The 13,967-nt window shown below is 43.1% G+C and overlaps 1 protein-coding gene across 3 annotated transcripts in view; it reads right to left on the reverse strand.

Moving 5' to 3' along the window:
* Window positions 1-9,708: 9,708 nt before the first annotated feature.
* The window catches only part of SLC52A2 (solute carrier family 52 member 2), a 71,593-nt gene continuing 67,334 nt past the window's right edge, over window positions 9,709-13,967 (reverse strand). For all 3 annotated transcript variants that reach the window (XM_030190256.1, XM_030190257.1, XM_030190255.1), the window contains 2 exons: window positions 10,651-10,774; window positions 9,709-10,392 (listed from right to left, as the gene is read on the reverse strand). In XM_030190256.1, coding sequence (XP_030046116.1) covers window positions 10,180-10,392; window positions 10,651-10,774 — 337 coding nt within the window. In that variant the 3' untranslated portion in view covers window positions 9,709-10,179. The remainder of the gene's footprint in view (window positions 10,393-10,650; window positions 10,775-13,967) is intronic.

The following is a 13,967-nucleotide window of genomic DNA, read 5'->3' on the forward strand; positions in this document are numbered from 1 at the left end:
GGTGCTTCATTGTTTTTTGGAGGGCGGCAGGGTTGTTAGCGCAGCAGTCTGGTCAGCTTGTTTTTTTGTTTTAGGGCGGTTGGTGTGTGTGACAGCTTCGTGAGTGCGGCAGCGGGGTTTTTTTTTCTTTTTTTGTGCGTGCCATTTCTTTCAGCTGTGTGTTTGGGCAGGTTTTTTTCCCCTGTGTTTTGCGCGTGCCAATTCTTTTGATTCTGTCAGCTGTGTGTTCGGCATGATGTCAAGCTGATCTAGCGACGGAAGCAGACCACCTCCGAGGGATCCACGGTCCCAGGCAGCTTTCGAACGTTGGAGGTGAGAATTATTATGTAGGATGGTCAAATCTTTGCAGCCAATTCAGAAACCAGAGTGCTAGGGTTCTTGCTTGACTCGTCATTCACTTTCTCCTCACACATTAACCAGATATGGAAGAAATCTTTATTAAAAATGAGACAACTACAACTAGTCAGCTCATTCTTTCATCAAAAATCCTTTGCCTTGTTAGTTCAAATATTAATCCTACCATACCTGGACTACTTACAGATCATATAGAATGTAGCTGCTAGACTAATATTCAAGTTGAACAAATATACTAGTATTTCACCATATCTTATTAAACTCCACTGGCTTCCTATTCCAGAAAGAATCAAGTTAAAAGCCGCTTGCTTAACCTTTCAAATCTTACAGGGCTTCACATATGAACTATTAGCAAGAGCCGCATCACTATGTCTAGTCTAATCTAACAGACTGAAAGAAAAAAATGAAATTAGGGACACCGTCCCAAAAGGCAAGCTGATATAAGAAGATCTTTAGCTCTCTATTCCCTGTACTAGGAATCACATCATGGAGCCCTTTACCTATTCCCATCAGAAGTCTCGGCAGCCATTTTGGGAAAACACAGTGGTAGCGCCTGCAGCACAGAAAGTGGAGAGCGCTGGAGACGGAGTAACAGCAGCGGGCAGGAAAGAGTGTGAATCTTTCTGCCCCCACAGCCGCAGAGGCCACTACACCATCAGGGTGGGTGGCAAGGTAGGACTCTAGTACGCTGGAGGGGGATGGTGGCATTACTGTGGGGGAGGGGCAGGTGTTGGCACAGTATAAGTCATCATAAAGTCAAAATATAAGGAAACCAATGGACTGCATTAGGGGCTTAAAGCCTATTTAGTTATGTTAAAACAAATTAGAGATCTGCATGAAAGACTATATATATTTTTTTATTATTTTGACTTATGAAAACCACTTGTCCCTGAAACATGCTCAAAACAGAATAATCCATTTGTACAAGAGATGAGATTAAGATGTGATTCCATGTGCCCCAATGAAAGAAGTTTAATTTTTCTTCCAGTCTTTATAATACCAGGCTTCCCAAGGCAGATTACAAGATGAACCCATCAGTAAATAGGATAGCCTCACTGAGATTTGGCCATATATTATTGTATTTATAGAACAGTGTAGAAAAAGGAGCACAAAATATAGCTTTTATTAGTGCTGTTCCCACCAGCTACAATATTTTTTAAGCAGTTTTAGTGATATTCAATTTTTAAATATCTACATATGGGAAGCTTTCAAATAAATTAAAAAGCTGTCAAGTAAAAAAAACAACAAACCTTTTGTTCTTTAACTTTTAAGGCACAGGGCTGAAAAAGGGTGCAGGGTGGGAGGGAGAAGAGAGAAAGGAGATGCTGGACAGTGGGGGGGCACCAACTGATAGTTTGTAGAGGAGCGCCAGAGACCCAAGCACCGGCCCTGGCAAAAAGCCTGGATACAGAGAAGTAGGAATAATGAAAAACATGCTGGTACCAATGCTGTGTGGGGCCGACATGGGTCCAATGAACCTTACCCTTGATAGTGGAGTAAGCATTTCCGCTATGGTGACCCGTAGTCAGGCCAGGGTGGCCCAACAAGCAGAAGCAGCAGAGATAACTTCTCCAGTTCCAGATCCTGAACCAGTTCAAGTGGAACCAGCTGACCAAGTAAGGAGGAGGTGCTCCAATGCTTCCAGCAACACCAGTTCCTGAGGTGACCAGGGCCACGAGTATGGAACCACCTGACTTAACTGTCGCACCTATTGATCAGACTGATGACCCTGATTTGTTAGTCACCAGCAGAGACCCCTCCAGATATGGATACTAATGTAGGACAGAGACATGCTTTTCAGGAAGCACAGCACGCTGACCCTGACCTGGAAGTCCTGATGCAGAGGGCCGGTCAGCCAACGAATGAGACTGGTAAAGATCATATCCTATGGAAAGGGGGCTTTTTGTACAGAAAGACTGATCCTGCTGATCCTAATAGTCCTTGGACAGCAGGCAAGCAGCTTATAGTGCCCAGGGCATACAGAGAACAACTTCTACAGTTTGCACACGACATTCCACTAGCAGGACATCAGGGGTGACACGCACATGCACTAGATTGACTCTGAACTTCTATTGGCTGTGAGTATATCGAGCCATAGTTGACTATTGTCAAACCTGTGATGTGTGTCAAAGAGTGGGTAAGACCCAAGATCACCCCCTAGCACCCCTGAAACCTTTACCCATTATCAGTGAGCCCTTTGATAGAATAGCTGTGGATATAGTGGGGCCTCTAGCTGTCCCTAGCTGGACTGGAAAAAGATATATATTGAAAGTGGTGGACTTTGCTACCAGATATCCTGAAGCGGTAGCCTTATCCTCCATAGAATCAGTGGCGTTCCTAGGGGGGGGGGGTGGTGGGGGCGGTCCGCCCCGGGTGCACGCCGCTGGGGGGTGCCACGCGCCTGTTGGCTCCGCTCGTTCCGTGCTCCCTCTGCCCCAGAACAGGTTACTTCCTGTTCCGGGGCAGAGGGAGCATGGAACGAGTGAAGCCGACAGGCGCGCGCCCCCCCCCCCCAGCAGGTAAAAATGCACCTTGGGGGGGGGGGGGGGGAATTGGCGATCCGCCCCGGGTGTCAGCCACCCTAGGAACACCACTGCATAGAATCAGAGAAAATTGCCACTGCCCTGCTAGAAATATTTTCCCAGCTAAAATCCACGAGAAATATTCTCAGCCCAAGGGATAATTTATATCTGAATTTATCCAGAATCTGTGGGCACACTGTGAAATCTGTACGCACCACGCCATATCACCCTGAAACTAATGGGTTGGTGGAGACATTTAATGGGACATTAAGGCATATGTTGAAGACATTCATAAAGACAGGAGTCCGAGACTGGGAAAAATACTTACCCTAACTACTATTTGCATACAGGAATCTAGGAGGGTGAGAGGGCCCCTCGACCTAATAAGAGAACACTGGGAGGAGAAAGTTGATACCTCTGACACCCCTGTAATTGAATATGTATTTAATATGCGGCATAGATTAGAAGAACTTGTGGGCTTTGTCAGAGATAACTTGAAGGCAGTCCAGATTAAGCAATAGACTTGGTATGATTGTAAGGTCTGAAAGAGAGAGTTTTATGAGGGCCAGCTTGTACTTGTTTTATTTATTTATTTGTTACATTTGTACCCTGCACTTTCCCATTCATAGCAGGTCCCACTTCATCAGAATAAACTTCAAGCTAATTGGGCAGGACCTTACAAGGTCATAAGGCACCTGAATGATAGAGATTTTGTTATATCTATGGACTCTCAAGACAGAAAGCAGCGCACTTTTCATGTAAATATGTTAAAGGCCTATGTAAATCGCACAGCTATGGTGCTAGCTGTGTGCAGCCTACCAGAAGAGTGTCATGATAGGGAGCCCATACCTGATCTCTCAGCAGAGATATTACCACAGCGATCTGACACTGAAGAGAGACTATCTAAATGTACAGACTGTGGAAAACCCTTCAGTCAACATGAAGAACCACAAGTACAACAGGAAACATGTATAAGAGAGACACATTCTACATGCTCTAATTAAGAGAAAGATTTCAGTATGAAGAAAGAGCTAATTCCGGACCTGAACAATAGTAAAGACACTGGATTATGTACAAGTATAGAATATGGGAAAAGCTGTATCAATAAAGCAAACGTTACAGAATATCAGAAAAACATTGATCATAGAATATCTTCATGTCCTGTTTATGACAATAGCTTCAACCAGGAAGAAAACACCATAAGAAATGCAAAATTTCACCCAGGAGAGAGACCAGTTTCAAGTACCGAGTGTAAGAAAAGTTTCAGTTGACAGAAATTGTGAAGCAGCATAGAATCCCTTCACAAATCACAACTAACAAAGCACCAGGGAATACACACAAGAGTAAAACCATTCACATGTGCCGAGTGTGGTAAAAGCTTCTGTCAGAAGATACTCCTCACTATTCACAAAATGAAGTATACAGGATTAAAACTGTTAGCATGTACTGAGTGTGATAAAAGCTTCAGTTATATGCACTGGAAGGGCAATGAACATGGCAAAGCTGATGGCCTTCTCCAGAAAGGAAGAGTCAGAACCACCCTGAAACTGAACTATAAAGGCCGCAGTCCGGGGTCTCTCTCTTGAGGAGGGAGGTGTGACAGAACAGTGTGTTTTAAGCCTGTAAACTTGCCTTTATTAAATCTTGAAGTGCATTTCTCTAGTTTGGCCAGCAGATGGTGCATGTTATGTTTTCAGCTGTTACAAAGAACTGACCTTTCTTTCCTTAGTTAACACAGATAATAAAATGCCTGAGTGATGTAACCAGCTTTTTTCAAATGTTGTTGTTGACTGGGCTCTGATTGGCCCAGGAGCTTTTTTCATTTCAATTGTACTGGTTTTTGCTTCAGTTTCAGCCAGAGAGCTTTTTGTTGAAGCCCTGTAAAAAAAAACAAGTTATATTTGATAACTGGTGAACAGCTATATGTCCTGAGCTCCCTAGGTACTTTGTAGGAAGTAACCAAAAGTTTAGTTAAGGTTATAATTGATCCATATTTCATTTACTTGTTATTGTTTGCTGACGGATTGAACACTTGCACATTGCCTGCTTGATTTGAAAAATGAGCGGTTAAAAAATCTTTTTTCACTTGTTTTGGGGATCCACTTTAAGTCAGTTCTGTGAAGTCAGCATTCTTATACTATATACTTTGAAATAGAAGGGGTTTTTTTTGGAGCCCATGAAGACACAACAGCCCGTTGATTTTCCTCCCCCTACGTTGTTTGCAACTTTTCTTTGGGTGGGTGGTTGGGCTTATTGCTGAGGCTTTCCCCCCCCCTTTTTTTCAAAAGAAATTGTTTAATTTAACAAATTCTCTAAATGCACCTCACAGAACAATAGTCATATATACAAAAATACTGTGTGCTAGCATGTGAGAGATATTTTTGAGTTTATATAGCATCTATATGCTCCAAAATCCTTTCTTTGTGATATATACGTATTGTTTGCTGATTGTACATTTTTTGTTCATTGTTCAATTTTTAAAGACAATAAATAATTGTTTAATTACTCCATCTGGACTGTTATAGAATCCTGGTGGTTTCTGTGTTGGGTCTGTGAGTGCTTTCTGGGAACTGTGGGACCACTGGGAGTGTGGCCCCAGTAACTCACTGGTGATAATTTAGTAGGAGACTCACCCAGAGGTGGCTGTGATCCAGCTGGTGGAAGGAAGGTGCTAGTGTAGAGCACAAGTGGCAGGTGCAGGCTGACCTGAGCTGTGCTGGGGACAGACCCTTAAGTGGCCGCGAGTTAACCCCAGGCAGGTGGCTAGGCATTTGGTGACAGTGTTACTACAGGAGTATGGATGCGTGTGTACAGAGTGAGGAGAAGAATATGAGTACGTGTGTACATATAGTGTGACTACATGAGTATGGGTGTGTGTATACACAATGAGAAGAATATGAGTACGTGTGTACATATAGTGTGACTACAGGAGTATGGGTGTGTGTATACACAATGAGAAGAATATGAGTGTGTTTGTACGTATAGTGTGACTACAGGAGTATGGGTGCATGTGTACAGAGTGAGGAGAACAGTATCTAAAAATGTTAAGTAGTAGTAGTAGTAGTAGTATGAGTCCTTATGTACTTATAGTGTGACTACAAGAGTATGGGTGTGTGTGTACAGAGTGAGGAAAAGGGTATGAGGATGTATGTACAGAGTAAGAAGAGTATGACTGTGCATGTACGTACAGTGTGACTACAAGAGTATGGGTGCATGTGTACAGAGTGAGAAGAGTATGAGGTCAAAATTTTACAACAGGCGTGGTGCTGTTCAAAAATACCATCCTGGAAGCCCAGGCCAAATATATTCTGTGATTTTAAAAAGGAGGAAGGAAGGCCAAACGACAGCCGGCATGGTTAAAAATGAGGTGAAGGAAGCTATTACAGCTAAAAGAAAATCCTTCAGAAAATGGAAGAAGGAACCGAATGAAAATAATAAGAAACAGCATAAGGAATGTCAAGTATAATGCAAAGTGCTAAGGAAGGCAAAGATGAACTTTCAAAAAAAGATTGCATTGGAGGTTAAAACAGAGTAAAAAAATGTTTTAGGTATATTAAAAAAGTATCAAAATACGCTGGAAACTCACTTGCAAACAAGTGGAGGAGTGGCCTAGTGGTTAGGGTGGTGGACTTTGGTCCTGGGGAACTGAGGAACTGAGTTCAATTCCCACGTCAGGCATAGGCAGCGCCTTGTGACTCTGGGCAAGTCACTTAACCCTCCATTGCCCCATGTAAGCCGCATTGAGCCTGCCATGAGTGGGAAAGCGTGGGGTACAAATGTAACAAAAATAAAAATTACCACAATCCAAAAAAACAAGTGAGGAAAAGTGTTCTCTGTAGCTACCAGTTTTTGTGTGTATATTGTATTAAAAAGTTGGAGGAAAAGACCTCAGACGCCTGTGACACTCTCTGCGCTGTTATGTTATTCAATACAGCGACTCAGTCACAGTGCTGGCTTCAATCATGGGTCATAAAAACCCCTAAAATTTTGTTTTTATATGTGCAAAAAACTTAATTAAAATGTGACAATGAAACAAAAAACAAACTTAACTTATATGCAGCAGTGTGAAGCAATTGCAAAACGACCCGTTTCACCATGTGGCTTTCTCAGGGGACTCGATGCTGCCTTGCTTCAAAAGTACTGCTTTGTGTCTGCGGCTGTCACTAAGCAGTACTTTTGAAGCAAGGCAGCATCGAGTCTCCTGAGGACATGGTGAAACGGGTCCCTGTAGGGACGTTTCACAACTGCCTCACACTGCTGCTTACAAGTTAAGTTTGTTTTTTGTTTCACTGTCACATTTTGATTAAGGTTTTTGCACATATAAAAACAAATTGTTGAGGGTTTTTATGACCCATGATTGAAGACAGCACTGTGACTGAATCACTGCATTGAATAACATAACAGCGCAGAGGGTGTCACAGGCGTCTGAGGTCTTTCCCTCCAACATTTTTTATATAATATACACACAAAAATTGGTAGCTACAGAGAACACTTTTCCTCACTTGTTTTTTTGGATTTAGGTATATTAAAAGCAAGAAGCTGGCAAAAGAATCGGTTGGACCACTAGATGACCAAGGGGAAAAGGGGCAATTAGGGAAGACAAGGCCATAGCGGAGAGATTAAATGAATTCTTTGCTTTGGCCTTCACAGAGGAAGATTTGGGAGTTACCAGTGCCAGAAATGGCATTCAAAGCTGACGAGTCAGAGAAACTGAATGAAATATCTATAAACCTGGAGGATGTAATAGCGCAATTTGGCAAAATGAAGAGTAGCAAATCTCCTGGACCGGATGGTATTCATCCCAGAGTACTGATAGAACTGAAAAAAGAGCTTGCGGAACTATTGTTAGTAATATGTAATTTATCTTTAAAATCAAGCATTGTACAAGAAGACTGGAGAGTGGCCAATGTAACGCAGATTTTTTAAAAAGGTTCCAGAGGAGATCCGGGAAAGTATAGACTGGTGAGCCTGACGTTGGTGCCGGGCAAAAATGGTAAAGACTATTATAAAGAACAAAATTACAGAGCATATTCAAAAGCATGGATTAATGAGACAAAGCCAACATGGATTTAGTGAAGGGAAATCTTGCCTCTCCAATCTAATACATTTCTTTGAAGGAGTGAACAAACATGTGGATAAAGGTGAGCCAGTCTATATTGTGTATCTGGATTTTCAAAAGGCGTCTGACAAAGTACCTCATGAAAGACACTAGAGGAAACTGAAGAGTCATGAAATAGGAGGTAGTGTCCTATTGTGGATTAAAAACTGGTTAAAAGAAAACAGAGAGTAGGCGGGAGCTGGCGGTCTCGCTACGGGCAGTCCGGACAATCTTACTGACCTGAGCGCCGAGGGAGTCTCATTGAGTCCTCCTCCAATGGCTGTACCCCCAAGGCCATTGGAGGAGGACTCAATGAGACTCCCTCGGCGCTCGGAGCGAGGTACCCGGAAGTCGGTCCCCTGCGCTCGTTTGTGGAGACCCCGCTGCTTCCTCAACGCCAGAAGGAACACCGTTGCAGGCGAGTGTATCGCCCGCAGTGAATCTGAGCGTGCCCTCTGCAGTGCTGGGAGATTTGAAAAGACCTACACCTATCACCCTAGAAACCTTATGGGAAGCGATACACGGCCTAAATTCCAACGTACAACAGATTGCTCGAAGCCTAATGGGAGAATTGGCAGAGGTAAAGCAAACTCAAATAGATATCTCTCTTAAAGTTGCAGAGCATACAACTAAATTGAATGTTTTGGACAATGACTTTAAAGCTGTGAAATCTTCAACAGAAATGTTGATGAAAAGCTCTAATTTTCAGCAGCGTAAAATAGATTTCCTTGAAAATCAAATTCGTATTAATAACTTACATTTTCTTAATTTTCCAAAATCTCCACTCATCCCAGCACTGGAAATGCTGAGGAAATATGTGTATGAGATATTGGAGGTCCCCTCTGAGGGATTCCCACCTATTATTAGAGTACAATATATTTCTGGCACAAGAAGGGGCGATATTCCTCAAAACCCTCAAGCTGCTACGAATCTAACTGACTTCCTAGAAAGTTCTATGGAGGTCATAACTGAGAGAACCACATTGCTTGTTACATTTGCTCTGCAAACAGATCGTATAATATCCTGAGACTTTATTTTCGCCATATGAACTCCACTTTTCTTGGGTAACATAGTAGATGACGGCAGAAAAAGACCTGCATAGTCCATCTAGTCTGCCCAAGATAAACTCATATGTGTATACCTTACCTTGCATTTGTACCTGTCTTTTTCAGGGCACAGACCGTATAAGTCTGCCCAGCAGTATTTCCCGCCTCCAACCACCAGTCCCGCCTCCCATCACCGGCTCTGGTACAGACCGTAAAGTCTGCCCTCCCCTATCCTAGCCTCCCAACCCACCAACCCCTCTTCCCCCACCTGCTCCACCACCCAATTTCGGCTAAGCTGCTGAGGATCCAATCCTACTGCACAGGATTCCTTTATGCATATCCCAAGCATGTTTGAATTCCGTTACCGTTTTCATCTCCACCACCTCCCATGCAATTAAGCTACTAAATAGTAAGTTTAAAACAAAATGGAGAAAATATTTCTTTACTCAGCATATAATTAAACTCTGTAATTCACTTGCAGAGAATGAGGTAAGAGCATTTAGCTTAGCAGGGTTTAAAAAAGGTTTGGATAATTTTCTAAAAGAAAAGTCCATAAGCCATTATTAAGATGGACTTGGGCAAATCCACTTCTTCTTTCTAGGATAAGCAACATAAAATCTGTTTTTCTGTTCTGGGATCTTGCCAGGTACTTGTGACCTGGCTTGGCCACTGTTAGAAACAGGATACCGGGCTTGATGGACTTTTGGTCTGTCCCAGCATGGCAATGCTTATGTTCTTATGTTAGTGTGATTACAGTGCATGAGGAGAAGAGTACTGGGTGCGAGATCAGCTCCTACACCACTCCCCTTAGGGCTCTGTCCATACAGCCTCCCTCATTCTATAGGATCAGCCCATGCACCAGCCTGCCAAAGACTCTGTGTATACAGATAGCTGCTTTCTGTTGGATCAGCCCATGTAACCTGTAGCATCTTCGCCCATTCCATCTATAGGATCAGACCATGCAGTGTTTCTCAGTTTGGATGAATTCCCCCCTCATTGTGCTATGTTCTTCTAAGTAAAAAACTTCACAGAAGTTGGGCTGTAAATTTCTCTCCTCACTGCTTCTTGATTCATCTATCATCTTTGTGCTACTTCTGCTGAAACTGGCAGGAGCTCTCCTTGTATCAGAGAAAGGATTCTTCTGGGTGTTCCCACCATGTCAGAATGCACAGTTCTCCACGCAGTCCTGTGTCCTCTGAAAAAGGTGGTAGATGCTGACCATGGGGAACATGAGCAGGGCACCAACTAGGGAGCCTGCCTGGATAGCAGCTCCACACCACATCAGGGCTACGTGGCCAGCCTCATGCAGTAAAGTCCCAATCACCACTTTCACGTATGAAAAGAGCCCGAGGAAGAGGATCCAGGAGATCACCTGAATGTAGAAAGAAAAGGAGATCTGGGTAAGATATTCTGGAGATCTAGAAGGCTATCTGAAGGGAGAGGAGGAGGCAAACAAAAAGGATACAGATCACCATTTGAGGGCAAAGTGAAAAGAGAACCAGGACCCCTGTCAGGCATAGAGATAAGAAACAAATATGGGGAGAATTTCTGAGATGAGAATCAGAGAAGTGAACCACATAAGTGAAAAAAGTTGCATGAAGGACAAGAGAGGTTGTTGTAGTGCACTTACCACCAGCGAGACCCCCACATTGTTGCCCACTAATGGAGGACAGGGGCTGAGAGCAGCCAGCACCAGCAAATAGGTCCCCACAACAGCTCCCAATACTGAGATGAGCCCCAAAACCATCATCGACCTGGTGAGAAAGAAAATATGGAAATGAACAACTGTCCATGTTTAGGGGGTTTGTGTGAAGGCAGGTCCTGGTTATCTATTATGAGACACTGAACAACATAGCTTCAGGATCTTTAGTCATTTGGTAAACATTTATAACAGTTAAATGCCAGAAGAGAGGAGAGGGCTACTGAAACTGATGTAAATGCAGGCCTTTCCACGGCACAGTTCTGCTAGAGGGATGGGAAGATTCAAGGTCTGATGTGTTCATTTGATTTATTACATTTTATATAGCACCTTGATATCCATCAAGTCACTCAAAAGCATGGGTGGTATAGGTGAAGTGTACAATGCTACAGAAGAAAGACTAAACCAACACCCACTCCCAGTCCCTACAACAACCCCGACCCTCCGGTGGGGTTTCTTGTTTGGACAGGGCTGCCTCACAGTCCCACTTCAGTACACTCCTCCCTGTTGCCTCTCTTCAGCAGAGTGGCAGCTCCTCACATTACTGCTCAAGCGCCGACTGGCAGGAGGAGGGAACATGTGGAAGCCCAGAGATGGGAGCCAGGCTTTGCTCTAATTCCTGAGAGCCGGCAATACAGCTTCCTAGACATTCATTTGATTTCAGTAAATACAAGTTATACCTGGATTCATGTTTCTTATTTTCTTAAGTGCCTCTGCTCCAGTTTCCCCACTGGTACAATGCAACCTGTTACGAAGCTATCCAAAGCTCTTTGGAAGAATGTACAACACATCTTTCTTGCACAAAGTCCCTTTCAAATGGAACTTTTTCATGGAATGCAATAAAATGCACTTTATCTATTGGCATTTATGAGAATATGGAGTCAGTCATTCTTGCAAACACTATTTGCTCTGCTTCCCATAGTATAAGCTGGAGATTGCTGCTTATAGGGGTTAAGTGGGCAGGAGAGGCTCCGATATTCAGTGGCATTTCCCCGGATAGCGCTGCTGAGTATCTCACTAACCGGTATTTCCTAACCAGTTAGATTAGGGGCTGTCAAGGGGCAGTGCTTGGATGGAGCAGCGATATTCAGTCTACTAACTGGCTAAGTTAGTGCATAAATTTAGCACTGTTAGTTTTATGCGCCAGATCAACAGGGCACCAGTCCAAATATTGCCTGCTGCCAGGTCAGCGCACATACTTGGATATTAGCTGCACATGTCCCAGCATTGAAATCTGGGGTTAGGTCAGCAAGCCACTTACTGCCATAGGCTGAATATCACCCCATATGATTTTAAGTAAACTGTCCCAAAAGGCTTCTCTAGGGAAGTGTATTAAAAACTCAAGAAACGTGCAGGGAGGAGGAGGAGGAGTTTGTGATCACATATAATCTTTCTGTTGATTTTCCCCCTCCACTGAGGTGTGCAGCTCCCTATTAGAGACTTTGTAAGGAAAAGCAATTCCTGAAGCTGCCACAGACTTTTCCCTATTTTTTAAATTAAAGAAAGGCTTCTGCATTGTGCCCATAGTAATAAAAGGCAGAAAAAGGCCAAACAGGTGTATCTAATCTGCCCCTTCTTAACCCAGAACAAGCTCCCCACCCCTATGCCTCTCATATGAATCTTCAACCCCTATCAGTCCAAGCATGCCCTGAACCTGTTAACACTTGTGGTCTTTATTTTATTTCATTTCTCCACTTCCTCTATTTTTTTTTTTTTTGCATTTTTGATTTCAAGATCCCTTTTTGGGTGGTAACTCCTAATATGGAACCCAGCAGAGGGAACCTAGAATTAAAATTAATTTTCCTATGTGGGTCACTTTGCACTTGTCCACACTAAATTTCATCTGCAATTCAGATGCCCAGCCCCTCAGTCTTAAATGGTCCTCCTGAAATTTTTCACAATTTACGTTACTTTATTCTTTACTGCATTTGCTATACCACCTAAATTGATGCACAGAGCTAAGCGATTTACATTAAAAATATTAAATATCAGAGGACGAGAAAAGAACTCCAATAAAAGATAGGATAGAGGGGAAAAAAGTAGACAACAATCAAATGTCATTCTAAAACAAAAGTCAGGGGAAAAAAAACAATAGGATCACAAGAGATAGAGGGGAAAGAAATAAGGGTACCAGGACTCTTATCACCCCACCATCACAGTCCAAAAGCCTGCCTGAACAACCAGGTCTTTATTGCAGTTTTAAATTTGTGAAGGGAAAGCTCACTACGGATATCTAACGGAAGATTATACCAAGAAGCAGGGGCTAAAAAGTAGAAAGCACTATGGCATGTTCATTCATATTTGGCGGCTTTAGGGTCTGGAAGTACATAAGTATTGCCATACTGCGAAAGACCAAAGGTCCATCAAGCCCAGCATCCTGTTTCCAACAGTGGCCAATAGAGGTCACAAATACCCGTCAAGATCCCAAAAATGTACAAAACATTTTATACTGCTTATCCCAGAAATAGTGGATTTTCCCCAAGTCCATTTAATAACGGTCTATGGGACTTTTCCTTTACGAAGCCGTCCAAACCTGTTTTAAACTCCGCTAAGCTAACCGCCTTTACCACATTCTCTGGCAACGGAATTCCAGAGTTTAATTACACATTGAGTGAAGAAAAACTTTCTCCGATTCATTTTAAATTTACTACATTGTAGCTTCATCGCAAGCCCCCTAGTCCTAGTATTTTTGGAAAGCGTGAACAAAGGCTTCACATCTATCCGTTCAACTCCACTCATTTTTCTACAGACCTCTATCATATCTCCCCACAGCCGCCTTTTCTCCAAGCTGAACAGCCCTAGCCGCTTTAGCCTTTCCTCATAGGGAAGTCATCCCATCCCCTTTACCATTCTCGTTGCCCTTCTCTGCACCTTTTCTAATTCCACTATATCGTTTTTGAGATGCGGCGACCAGAATTGAACACAATATTCGAGGTGCGGTCGCACCATGGAGCGCTACAAAGGCATTATAACATCCACATTTTTGTTTTCCATTCCTTTCCTAATAATACCTAACATTCTATTTGCTTTCTTAGCCACAGCAGCACAATGAGCAGAAGGTTTCAACGTATCATCGACGACGACACCTAGATCCCTTTCTTGGTCCGTGACTCCTAACGTGGAACCTTGCATGATGTAGCTATAATTCGGGTTCCTCTTTCCCACATGCATCACTTTGCACTTGCTCACATTAAACGTCATCTGCCATTTAGACGCCCAGTCTCCCAGTCTCGTAAGATCCTCTTGTA

This window comes from Microcaecilia unicolor, chromosome 1 (assembly GCF_901765095.1).
Source record: "Microcaecilia unicolor chromosome 1, aMicUni1.1, whole genome shotgun sequence".
NCBI classification, from domain to species: Eukaryota; Metazoa; Chordata; class Amphibia; order Gymnophiona; family Siphonopidae; genus Microcaecilia; species Microcaecilia unicolor.